Source organism: Phascolarctos cinereus, unplaced genomic scaffold (assembly GCF_003287225.1).
Source record: "Phascolarctos cinereus isolate Bilbo 61053 unplaced genomic scaffold, phaCin_HiC Scaffold_2;HRSCAF=192, whole genome shotgun sequence".
In the NCBI taxonomy this organism is placed as follows: Eukaryota; Metazoa; Chordata; class Mammalia; order Diprotodontia; family Phascolarctidae; genus Phascolarctos; species Phascolarctos cinereus.
Genome location: NW_027555625.1, coordinates 298,580,979 through 298,594,238, shown reverse-complemented (window position 1 = coordinate 298,594,238; position 13,260 = coordinate 298,580,979). Strand labels below are relative to the sequence as shown.

The 13,260-nt window shown below is 43.7% G+C and overlaps 1 protein-coding gene across 4 annotated transcripts in view; it reads right to left on the bottom strand.

The window, feature by feature from the left end:
* Positions 1-2,950: 2,950 nt before the first annotated feature.
* The window catches only part of MAPKAP1 (MAPK associated protein 1), a 319,648-nt gene continuing 309,338 nt past the window's right edge, over positions 2,951-13,260 (bottom strand). For 3 of the 4 annotated variants that reach the window (XM_078150124.1, XM_020967541.2, XM_020967542.2), the window contains 2 exons: positions 12,481-12,578; positions 2,951-3,532 (listed from right to left, as the gene is read on the bottom strand). In XM_078150124.1, the coding sequence (XP_078006250.1) occupies positions 3,407-3,532; positions 12,481-12,578 (224 nt within the window). In that variant the 3' untranslated portion in view covers positions 2,951-3,406. Of the gene's footprint in view, positions 3,533-6,649; positions 10,859-12,480; positions 12,579-13,260 lie in introns of those variants that run through there. The other variant, XM_020967543.2, reaches the window with a different exon arrangement.

Sequence of the window (13,260 nt, the reverse complement as noted above, 5' to 3'; positions counted from 1 at the left end):
CCATAATGCTTGTATTTCCTTCTTATGGGGTGGTTGTGATACTTGTACTTGAGTATCTCCAAAGACAAGGAAGTTGGCTCCAAACCTACAAACTTCCCCTCTTGTATCTGCTTTAATATCTGAATTCATTCCCTCAAACTAGAGAAATATATCTGAAAAACAAAATCTACCAAACACCAAACCTCATGGCAACCGCTTTTCAGGTTTTTGTAGGAATTAAAACTAGTTGGCCGACAAGATGTTTATATAATTTTTAATACTGAATATGTCACAAGGTTTAATGACTAAATTAGTCATTTCCATCTCAAAAGATAGTTGAAAATATAAAATGGGTAAAAATCGAAATACAAGTAGCAGACTATAAAGGAGATTCTTTCTGTCTCACTGAGGTTGTGGAAGACAGTTTTGTTAAGAAAAGGATTCTTCTGTTACGTGAACATAGACCTGAATGAATCAAGGAATTAATTAAAATGACCCATTGCCAGGAAACACACTCTAGTCTGTTGCATTTTATCCACATCTTTTCACATGTAATAGTTTTAACAAAAGGCTTTTCATATATGAGGCAGCGTGCTATAGTGGAAACAGCTGTGGATTCAGAGTCAGAAGACCTGGGTTCGAGTGCTGGCTCGAACAAGCTTGGACCAGTCATTGCCTGTCTGGGGCCCAGTTTCCTCACCCATAAAATGAAGATTTTGAAGAGATAGTCTTGTGGGGTCCTTCCTAACTCTCTAATTCTGTGAGCCTGAGTCTCTCTCTGACACTTACTCTTTGTGTGGCCTTGGGCTGGTCATTTTCCGTTTCTGAGCCCATTTCCTCATCTGTCAATTGGTGACAATGCTTTTGCTACCCCTGGGGGAGGGGGAAAATCCAGTGAGATAATGTATGTGAAGGCAGATGGAAACTGGTAAGCTCTATACAAATGTGAACCGTTACTACTTCTAGGGATCTTTAGTAAACCACACGTGAGGTTCTCTATGCTGGTGAGTCATGTGCATTTACAACATGGAGCAAAGACCACAATTCTGCCTACCCGTGGAAACTGGCTGCACTCACCTGTGGCCAGTGTACATGTCTACACCCCCTAGAAGGCCCACGTTGGTGGGCTGCTCTACCGGTAAGACGTGGGGTAGCAAAAAGTTAAGGAACCCGGACTGAATTCTGGTTTTGCCACTTAGGGGACTATGGGCAAATCACTGCATTTCCCTGTGCCTCAGTTTCCTCATCTGCAAAATGAAGGGGCTGGGCTGCAGCAGAGGGACAAGTGGTACTTTACTGACATCTGAAAGACAGAAGCTATCTGAAGCAACAATTCTCCTCTCACCACTGAAACTTTTGGCTGGAAATCTTCTATGTATTTCATAAAAGTCAACGACAGACTCTTAGCCAGCTCTCTCTGATGGAATAAGACTACTACTAATATTGGTTCAGATTATCTATCTGCTTTAAAAATTGAACTTTTTATTGGCACATGGAAAGAAGAACCATTTTTTAATACTGCTTTAAGACATAATCACTCCCATTTTTACCCGGCATTTTTTCCCCCCGCAGAAGGTAGTGCAGAGGTTATCATCCCCATTTTACAGGGGAAACAAAGTTTAGGGAGGGAAGTGACTTGTCCAAGCACACAGAGTAGATAAGTAGCAGCTCCAGGAAATGAACCCAGGCTCTGTGGCTCCCAATCTAGTGGCTGTCCACTGTCATGCACTGCTTTCACAAAGGAAGTAATTCCTTCTGTTTTTCTCTTTTTGGTAAAGGAGAAAAGAAGGCACTGCTATTGCTCCATCCCTATGAGCCACTGAAAGGTGAGAATGCTTAAATAATACAAAAAACTTTCACTTTTATTATCGATAAAATCTTTTCTTTCAATGTAAGGCAGCAATTCTTCACCCGGTCTGTGTACTTGTTTTAAAAAAATATTTTGGTAACTGTATCTAAATAGAATTGGTTTCTTTTGTGATCCTACATATTTTATGTATTTAAAAACATTATAGGAGGCTTCTCCTGTTTGTCCAGGGTACAAAGAAGGGAAAGGGCCCCTGCCTTAGGGAAATGAGAAATTATCCATCTCCAGGTAGAAGTTTTAGGATCATATCAGAAGATGTCAGATCTGGAAGGGCCATTAAAACTCAGAATGCTGGAGCCAGGAGGGATTTTAGATCACAGGTGAGAACAAACATTAAATATTAGAAGGGAAAGAGACCTAGACCTAGCAAAAACCAATCATGTTGCAAAACTTGAAGCTGAGTGTGGGAAGCATCTTGCTCAAGGTATTTAAGCTAAGTAAGGAGTTCAGCAAGCTAGGATCAGAGGCCAGTTCTTCTCACTCTCTTTGACTGACTTTCCCACTATATTGTGCTATTTCTCCCAAAGACTAGAAACCAGGAACGGCAGTTGTTATATCAAGTTGCTTCTCTCTTCCCTGATTTCCAGCTGGCCCAATGCCATGAAATCAGCACTATCACTGAAGACTGAAGAGTATCGAATTCAGAGTTGGAAGGTGTCTTGGAGATCATTTAATCCAACCCCCTTCATTTTACAGATGAGCAGAATGAGGCCCAGGCAGGCAGGAGGCTTACCCAAGGTGACATACCTCATCAAAGGTTGAGGGGAGGTTCACTTCCCATCCTCCCTGACCCCCAGTCAAGTGCTCTTTGCTCTACCGTGCCATCTCATCTGTGGAAACAAGGCCTCTCCTTGCACGTAAAGGACGTGGTGGGTTTTAAGATACAACATCCCTTCTTGTTCTCTGGATTAGTCAATAAGGTTCTATAGGAAGTCACCAAAACAAATGGTGCATTTAGAAATACTGATCTATCAATAAACATTTCTTCTAAGAGAATCAAACAATGCTTTTAAAAGATCTGCCCTTCAATAATCTGGAAGATTTTTAAAAAAGAATCACATAATTAACCCTCTGCCCCAAAGAATGGTCCATTATATGCCTTGATAAAGATTATGCCAGTTTATTACAAGAAAAAAAAGTATACATTTTGTTCGGTATTCATCTGAAGACATTTGATCGTGTTCTAAGTGACCTCTTTCTTTTACATATCAATGTTTTGTAACCAGGCAGTGAAAAAGAGTAGAAGTCACTTTTTTTTTTTGTGATTGTATGTGCTACATAATGGAGTTCACCCAGCATGTGATCTTGTCTGGCTTCTCATCCAAATATGTGCCATCCTCATTCGAGTCTTGGCTCCAGCTGAAGGGGCTCCAGTTAAAGGGCATAGGGTGGCCCACCAAATTCTGGGTTTCATTCCGTCCCCAACATGGTGGTCAGGATCTTTCAACCATGAGACACTGTCCAGAGCTTAGGGCCTTCTCCTGCTGGTGCCCACCAAGGCTGTGGGGAGCTGCTGCTGCTGCTGTGAAGGGTGGCGCATCAGTGTCTTTGCTCCAGCCATTACTGCTGTCCTGACTTCTTCTCCTTCTGGAAGCTAAAGCTTGTTCTCCTGCTCAGTTTCCTTTGTTTCTGAGCAAAGTAATCAGCCCGGGCAGTGCTTGCTCGGGATTCCAGAATATAGTTCACCTAGAAAAGAAGAGTACATGTTACCTATCACTCACTGACACAGGCTGCTATGGTAATTAGCCTGAGGACAAGGAACGGTGTATGTGGATTTCAGAGCATTCCAGGATTTGGTGCTGGAAGGAATCCTAGAAATCCATTAAAACCTCCCATTGTATAGAAGGGAATAATGAGGTCCAGAAAAGTGAAAGTGCTTATCCAAGGTCATACAGCACATGAACAGTAGTGCTGGGACATGAATTCAGGTCTCCTCACTGGGATTCACAGATCAACTGAAGCTACACTCACACTCGACACCAGTAGGACCTTTGTAGGTTCTCAATATTATTAGCCCCCTAATGCTAATAATGCCACTGTTAGAGTGAAAGGCATTAAGGCATTGGATTGGACAGTCCAAGGGGAATTTCTTGGGTATAAGTTAACTTTCTGACTCCTCAAAGCTATGCACACATACATCCACCAGTGCACGTGGGCTTTTCCGATACAGGTAGCGGAACATGTGAGAAAAGGCACAAGACAGCCCTGCTTATACTATTTATTAGTAGTGTGCCATTTGGCAAGTCACCGGACCTCAATGGGGCAGTTTCCTACTGAGAAGGCTGGACTAGATGGTCCCTTTAGCTGTAATTCCTATGACCCTCTCCCCAGCCTATCTGCTCAGAGGCAAGCTGGGTGGTAGAGTGGGTAGATCTCAGTTGGAATTCTGTCTCAGATACTTACAACCTGTGTGATCCTGGAAAGTCACTTTACCTTTTTCAGCCTCAGTTTCCTAATTTGTAAAATATGGACGATAATAGCAACTAACTCATAGGGTTGTTTTAAGGATCAAATGAGACAGCACAAGTAAATATATCGATGCTTAGCTATTCTTACTACTTCTACTAACATGCCTATAAGCTAAACTAGAAACAATATTTTTTACTCTTTGTAAGAAAGATCAGAACTCTTTCTCTCTGGGTGCTTTCTGCTTATGCAATTCTCCCAGACTGCAGACAAGGGAAAGTCTTGTGCCCTCTAATGCCAAAACTGCCCTGGAGGGGAGCTCAGTACCAGATGCTGCTGCATGGATGCTCTGAAGAACCAGAGAACCAGGGAATCCAACCCTTTATTTCACAGGTGAGGAAGCTGAAGATGAGAGAAGTGCCTTGCGTATGGTCCCCAAGCTAGTGAGTGAACAGATCTGGGAGGCAAAGCCAGGCCTCCTGAGTCTTCTGACTTCAAAACTCACTTTTTCTCAAACACACTGAACCTCCTGCCCCTGCCTAAACTTTCTGCTCTGATAGGCACGAGCAGCAGGAACTCCAAGAGAGTGCCTGAGGACAGCAGGTTCGACACACTTGGGCCTCGTCATTTGGCTGAATAGCCGCCAAATTACCAGCTGAGTACAATAAATCATGAAGAACTACAACCCTGGCCTGATGTCTCGGGACAATGTATGAAGATATGGAAACCATTTTTGTAGGCAGTGAAGCAGAGTGGAAAGAGTGCTGGGGTTGGAGTCGAGGGACCTGGGTTCAAGTCCTGGGGCTGCCACTTACTTCCTGTGTTTGGGCAGGTCATCTGCCCTTTGTGGGCCTCAATTTCTTACTTAACAAAATGAAAGGGGCAGCCAAGATCTTTGGATCCTGTAATCCTGGGAAACCATTCCTTGATGACACTGTTTGCACACTCACCTAATCTAATCTCTTCAATGTGTGGGGGCACATCTTGCATGATCCAAGTATTTTTAAATGATATTTAACAAGCCTACTATTTCTTACATTTATTATCTCCAGTGCTTTGTGATAATCACATAGATAATTTTAATGGAAGATTAATGTTAGAATCCAGAGATAAAAACGCCCTTTGGTCTGCCATTAGCTGGTTAATATGCTGTGGCTTCAGACTTGCACAATTTTATGCACTGTAGAGTGTCTCACTTTCATTGCATTTTATAGCTGACGGCATAAAAATATAGGGAGGTTTCATGGTCAATAAAGCTACAGCTTCCATCACTCTATCATGGAAAGGGCCCAATTTGAAGAGTCCGATGATTTCTATGAAATTCATGCCAAAAGCTTGCAGAGTTAGCGATCAAAAATGCCCCAGCTTGATTAGAATAGAGAAAGCATAGAGTTACCACACTAGTGACTCCGTCCAAAACTGCCATGTTCACTAACTTCACCCCCTTTAGAAGTATAGGACATAGAACGGCTGGAAGAAACCTGAGAACACGGAAAGAAAGAGCCCAGCACGTTTGAATTGGAAGGGACCTTGTAACAGAATGTTAGAGACGAAGGAGCTTTAGAACACAGAACACTGGTGCTGAAAGCGCCTCTGAAGAAAGAACATCAGGACACGTCATATTCGAGCTGGAGAAGGTCAGAACACTGGAAATAGCACTGTATTGTAGTCATTAGATCTAGGTTCGTTTCCTGCCTCTGACATGTAGCAGTATGTGACCCTGGGCAAGTCACCTAACCGTTCTGGGCTTCAACATCCTCATCTGTTAAAAAAAAATGTGTCCTACCTGCTTCATAGAGTTATTGTGAGGAATATGCTTTGTAAACCATAAAGAGATCTAAAGATCCAGGCTATTACCAATAATAAAGAGTTACACCCTAGAACACATGATGTTAGAGTAAGAAGCAACTTGAGAGCACAGAATGTTAGGTTGGGAAGGGAACTTAGAATATAGGACATGGAATGTTAGAGCTAAATGACCTTTGGGGTCAGACCCCTAATTTTGCAGATATGAAGAGGGAGGCCCAGAAGGGTGAAGTAATTTTCTCAAGGTCACAGGGGGCTTGGATTAGTGCCCAGGTTGCCCTACACCTCCATCTGATATTTGGCCTCAGGCTCACAATACTTTCAAGATGGTCATTGCTGAAGGCATAAGGGTTTGCTGAAGGCAAGAATAAAAAGACTGCTTCAAGACCCCTAGAATTTTTCGAACCTTGTACCCTCTCCCCCCAATCCAATCAGAAGCATAAAAAAAGTTGAAAGTGGAAATTTAACCAAATTAATTAAAATGTGGTTAATGTCCTGAAGCAAACAAGGCATCATTTATCAGTTATTTAGTGTTTGTCTAAAGCTTAGAGAGATGCTACTGCTTCATTTTGGGAATGGCAGATAAAACTGAGCATTTAAATTGCTATAAAAATCAGAGATGGGAGAAAATTAAATTTAATCTTCCAAGAGGATTACGATCATTAGCTCCTAAAGTCAATCAATGCTGTTGCAGTATAGAAGATGTTACCCAGTCTAAGACATGATGGCCTGTTTGAAAAAGACACTGTGAGCAGAAAATGCTAGAAGCAGAAGTGTGACAAAGGGGCAGAGCCCATGGTAGCAGCCAGGGTCCAGGGTTTGAGGCCCAACTCTGCCACAAACTAGTTGTATAACCTTGGGAAAATCATGGTCTTTCTCTGGGCCTCAAATCCCCAATTTGTTAACTGAAGGTATGTGACTAGGTCATACTGAAGGTCCCTTTTTGGCCTAAATGTCCTATGAACACACAACTGGCAGTGTGTGTAAGCAGGATTAAGAAATGTAGTAGGAAAGCATTTGCTCTGAGAGAGTTTTGTCCTGGCAAAATGATTTCTCTGTGCTTGATCTTCTACGATCTCATATTGAAGTCATAAACCTGTGTTTCTGTCATCAATCTGCTGGGGTGAAAATTATTTGGATGTCAAACACAGGATTATAATTTTACTAGAATCTTCCTGAAGTCCTGAATATTTTAATACTAGCTATAAAAAAAAATCCAAACACCTGAAGGGGTAATGGAATATTTCTTTACTCAACACTTCCACTTGGCAAAGGTGCCTTTGTCAATCTAGAAGCTTGTTGGGATGACAAAATGAAGACACATGAAAAATTAAAGGGTGCCAGCATGGACTCGTGGGATGAACACTGGCCTGGAAGTCCATACAGTAATGCCACTAAGGTGCTGTTGGACTCTGTGCAAATCACTACCTTTCTCTGGGCTTCAGTTTTGTCATCCAGTTTGGATTCAGTCAAGGGCCCCACTTGAAGACCTAAAGGGCCACATGTGGCCTCGAGGCTGCAGGTTCCCCCACCCCTGGACGAGATGGTGTCTAAGGTTTCCTTGAACTCTAACATCCTATTTTTGAAGGTCCTTCTTTCCTTTTTTAAGCTCTAACAGCTTATGCTATAAGGCCCCTTTCAGCTCTGACCCTGTGTTCTGATACTCCAGCTACACTGGGGCACTAGAAATTCTTTAAGAATAATTCTAGGGATGCTGCCAATTAACGCCCCCCCGGTCACATTTCCAGAAATCCTCTCTTTCCCTCCTTGCTGTGCCCCATGCATGTGTCACTTCTGACAAGGAATATTGTCATCTAGTCTGCGACTGTTACTGAAGTGAAATTGTCCCCACACTGCTCCATCCTTTCCTATTTTGGGTTAATTCTCAGGTCCACATTGCCAAATCAATCTATCACCATTACCATCTGCCCTCAAAACCATCCTATTTGTACAGAGCAATCTTGTCTGGTTAAGATAGTAATTTAACTCTTTAGAGTGATATGCAAACTGCTTTTAGTTTAGAATAAACTCCAGAAGCAACCTATTGACCCCAAGTTCCCTTATAGGGGCATATTTTTCTATGGTTCTACCCAAGGTCAAAGTTTCAAAGTGTGAAAGGGGAACACAGGGTGATGGAATGTAAAGAACCCTGGCCTTGGGTGCAGGAGATTACAGGGTTTGAATTCTGGCTCAGCCACTTAGCTGTATGACCTTGGGCAAGTAATTTCTTCTCTATAAGGCTCATCTGCAAAATTGGGATAATAATCCTTACATTACTTATCTCCTAGGGCTGCCCTGAGGAAAGTACTTTATAAACTATAAAGCATTATAGGAACAAAAGCCATCATTGTTAATCACCTGGTTATTTCCTCCATTAAACTGCCTTTAATGTTTATAAGAAAAGTCAATATAAACAAAAGCCTGGTTGCCATGTGTTTCTTTTCCAAAGTAAAACTTAAAAATGAGGTAGCATGGTATACTAGAAGAGAGCCCTGGATTTGGAGTCAGAGGGCTGTGTTGAAATTTGTGTAGTATAATGGTTAGAGATGTAGTTTTGGAGTCTAGGCTCAAAACATGCCTGACACATGGTGGCTGTTTGATCTTAGGTAAATTCATGACCCTCTCCACAAGCTGGGAAACTCTAAATTGAAAGACTATTAGGTTTCAGAGAATTTATCTGCACTGGTAGAGGAAACAAAAACCCTATTAATTATGGGATGGTAGGGCCTCTGTGTCCTCAGTTGTAAAATGAGGGTGAGAGAGGAGGGTTGGCCTGGATGATCTCAAAGTTTCTAGCCTGGCCCTAAATCTTATAATGCATGTGAAATCTGCTTCAGGCTAGTGTCTCTCCAGAACTCCTACTCTTTATCTGGCCCAGTGGATCTATGTTAGTCTCACAAATAACCCTCTGAGGGTCCTACCCCACCCCTCAATTCCTCACTTTCTCCTCTCTGCCAATCCAGATCCCAGGCATACTCCAAAGTCTAGCTCCTTGCTCCTCTGGGAAGCCCTTTCAGAACAATCCAGACCAATGTGGCCATTCCTGATGGTCTCTGGGCTCAGGCCTGGCCACTATTTTCTTAAATTGGCACTGATGTCTCGTGTGGCTCTTGGATATTATCCTTTTTTCTTCTTTCTGTGCTCTAGAGTTACAAAGCACCATGCAAAAATTAGCCGTCTAACAGCCAAAAAGACAGTGCTGCCCAAGGTCACAGAGCTGGAACTTGAGCCCAGGTTTTCTGATGCCCGCATTTAGGAGGAAGGGTTGGATTAGATGGTCTCTAAAGAATCTTCTGGCTTTAAAAATCTTATGATTATATAATACGAAAACAACACCAGCATGGTGTGGAAACTGAGGCCCATAGTGTTTAAATGGCATGTGCACGTCACAAGGTGTTAGGAGTAGAGCCAGAATTCACACTCAGGTCTGTTCACTTTCTCCACTGTCCCAAACTTCCAGCTATTCTTGAGAAGACTATCAGTACCATCTGTCTTCGGTTCAATTAAAAAGCAGCCATTTACTGGCACCTTCTACATGTGCAGCAGTGCCAGGCCCTGGGGTACCGAGAGAAGAACTAGGGACAAGAGCAGGCCCGGTGAGCAGCCTGGAAAAAGACACAGCCACATGAGAAGGGTGCAGTGCGTGGGAGCAGCAAGGAGGTCAGTCTCTTGAATGAAGAGGAAGGCGGAGGAGGGGAAGGGTCACGCAGGCAGCAGGCATGCAGCAGAGCTGGGTGCTGCCCTCAGGGCTGGGCTCTGAGCTCTGTCCCTCACGAGTCTCCCAAGGGCCATGCTCTCTGCAAGGTATTTCTAGGTTGTCTTCCAGTGGAGAAGGGAAGCTTCCTCAGGCTAGCCCAGGGGCTCTGCATACAGCTGTCCTGACTAACAAGTCTGCAGAAGCAGGGTCAACGTGGAGAGGAGTAACGATAATGCAGGTTTCTATACTGCTGTAAGGTGGATAAAGTACTTTTCTCATAACAGCCTTGGGAGCTGGTGGTGTGTGTATGACTGGTCTAGGGTCACACACCTCATGAGTAGCAAGGCTGGGAACTGAACCCAGGCCTCCTGACTCCAAAGTCAACACCCTTCCTGCCACACCACACTATTCCCCTCCCCCAATTATGACTGGAGCCTCCCTATAAGGCTGACTTAAGGACTATGTTATCCTGAGGTTCTTATGGAGTTTCTAGGAGCCCACTTCCTCTTAGATAAGGTCCCGGGAGAAGCTACTTTAAACAGAACATATACAAGACGTTTGGCAGCATCATCCTTAGAATGGTGTAATGGAAAGAGGGCTGAATCCCGACTGGGAGGATTTGGGTTCAAATCCTTGGGTACCTGTGGGCAAGTTCCTTAACCTCACTGGGTCTTAGTTTCTTCTTTTGTAAAAGGTATTGGTGATGGGGTGTTTGGACTCCATGGTCTGTTAGGTCCCTCTGACTGCAGACCTATCGTCCTACGATCTCCCAGATCTCTATTTCAGAGATAGGCGAGAGCCTGATGAAGCACTCTGTGCATCACCTATGAATTCTGAAAATCAAGGGCAGCACAAACAGTTTTGACTTAGAAAGCCAGTTTTTAGGAAAGACTTAACAGGCATTAAATATAGTATTAACCATTACCAAGAAATTTCACCCTGTAGTTGCTGAAACAGGGCAAAGTAGACAGGCTGGAAGGGGAGTCAGAAGACATGAGCTCCTTCTAATAGCCTGTTGAGATAATTGGTTCATGTGTTAGCATCTTCACAACCAGAAAGGGTAACTGGTAATCTTTCTCCTCTCTAGGCCTCAGTTTTCTTGCCTGCAAAATGAGAAGATTGGACTAGAATGACTTTTAATATATCTTTGAGTCTATGACTTACTACTTCTATAACCCTGGGCAAGTCACTTTACCTGAATCTCAGATTCCCCAACTGTCAAATAAGGCTAATAATTGCCAACCTTATAGGGTTAGGAAAGCACTTTGTATATTTTAAATTCATAGGCTCATATATGCATACATTTAGTCAGTCAATAAACATTTCCTGGATGCCTACTATATGCCAGGCACTGTGTAGTCAGGTAGGAAAACCAGGAGGGTGGTATCCTGAAAACCTAGATAGGAGAGGATTAAAGAGGATGATCAACAGTGTCAAAGGCTGCAGAAGGATTAAGAAGAATGAGGACTGAGAAAAGGCCACTGGATTTGGCAACTAAGAGATCACTGGAAAGAGCAGTTTCAGTGGAATGATAAGGTCAGAAGCCAGACTCTAAGGGGTTATGAAGAGAATAAGAGGAAAGGAAGCAGAGGCATCTATTGTAGACAACCTTCTCGAGGAGTTTAGGTACAAAAAGCAGATGAGATACAGGGTGATAGAATGGAAGGATCAGATGAGGGTTGGTGGAGGATGGGGGAGACGTGGGCATGTTTATAGGCAGTAGGGAAGCAGCCAGTAAACTGGGGGAGACTGAAAATAAGTGACAGAGTAGGGCTGACAGAGAGGGGAATGCATGGGGGAATCTGGATGGGATGAGATCATTTCAGCAGGTTGAGGAGTTAGCCTTGGTAAGGAGGAATGCACCTCTTCATGTGAACACGAGTGAAGGAGGAGACTTGGCAGAAGGCATCTAAGTGAGAAGAGATGACAAACAAGGAATCAGGGAGACCTCATGGCAAATGGCTTCAATTTTTTCTGATTCAAGATTTTCAGTTGAAAGGGTGTGAGGAGGAAGAGCTGTGGGGTTTGAGGAAGGAGGAAAAGGTTTGGAAAAGACTGTGGAGAATGGGATAATAAGGGAGGTACAGTTGGATGGCCTAGAGGTACTGAGAGCCCATTTGAGGTTATGTAATGTGAATCTGTAGTGGACCCAGTCAGAGAAGTTGTGTGATTTCCTCCACCTTCATTCAGCAGCATGTTTGTGGGAGTCAAACTGGCAAAATGGTAGGTGTGATCCAAGGCTGAGGCTTGGCAGGATGTAATTGGTGACAGGGTCAGGGACTCAAGAGCTGAACCAGCTTACCAAAGATCAGGCTGGAGAAAAGAGGAAAGAATGGTCAGTTCAAGGGAGATGGCCTGGGAGAGAACTGAGGGTCTGTGGCCTTAGAGGTCACAATGTAGATCTAGAGAGAGGAAGCACAGAAGGCATCAAATAGAATCCCCTCATTTTATACATGGCAAAACTGAGGCCCAGAGAGGTTAATTAAATGACCATCCCAGAGGCAAGTTAGGAGATCTGAGGCAGGATTTGAACCCAGGCCTTCCTTTTAGGTGGAATCCTATGTGCAAGATTGATGGAAAGACATGGGCAAGAACTGTACAGGAGAAACGGCTATAAGCTGGATAGTAAAGGGAATACACCTCCATACTGATAATATTATGCAGACATTGAAACACTGAAATATTATTATTGTTGTTCAAGATCTCAGCTGGGAAGGGCACCCACCTTCAGCACAATCTCATTGACAGTAGCAGCATCTGACTCAAAGTAGAGATGTTTGTAGTCGTGATTGCTTAGATAGGTAAGTTTAAACATCGCATGACCTAGAACAAGAAAGAAAAAAGGTCAGAAGACACTTGGGTAATACACAGGTCACTGAATAGCAGAAGTTGGGCTGGCTCGGGGGTACCCTGGGCAGCTGTGTCATTTATCCCATGTTTACTGGGAAAAGCCAGTTCTTTGCTCTACAGTTTGTAAAGCAGTGAAGACTTTCAGAGACTGGGTGATGTGAGGATGCCTCGTGTTGGGGGATTTTTACAATAATTCCACGTCTCTCCTGGGACTCTCAAGAATGCCTGGAATACTCCCAGCAGGGGAACACAGCAGGCGAGGAAACCCTCTAGTGCGGGGGAGTGGAACCTGTGGCCTTCTAGGTCCTCAGGTGTGGCCTTTTGACCGAGTCCCAGTTTTACAGAACAAATCCTGTTATTAAAGGGATCTGGTTCTGTGAAGTCTAGATTTGGTCAAAGGGCTGCCCTTGAGGACCTAGAGGGCCACGTGTGGCCTTGAGTTCACTGGGGCACCCCGGAGTTCAGGTGGTGAGAAAGCTCCGTCAGCCCACAGAGCAGTGTCTGCGGTTTCCTGTTATTGCTGCTTGCTTGGTCTCTCCCTTCACCATAAGACACTAGGACTTAGAGCTAAAAAAGGTTTTGGAGATCTTTTAAGAGAAGCAGGAGAAGCAGTGTAGAGGGAAGAGCAATGAACTTGCAGTTGTGAGAGGTCTAG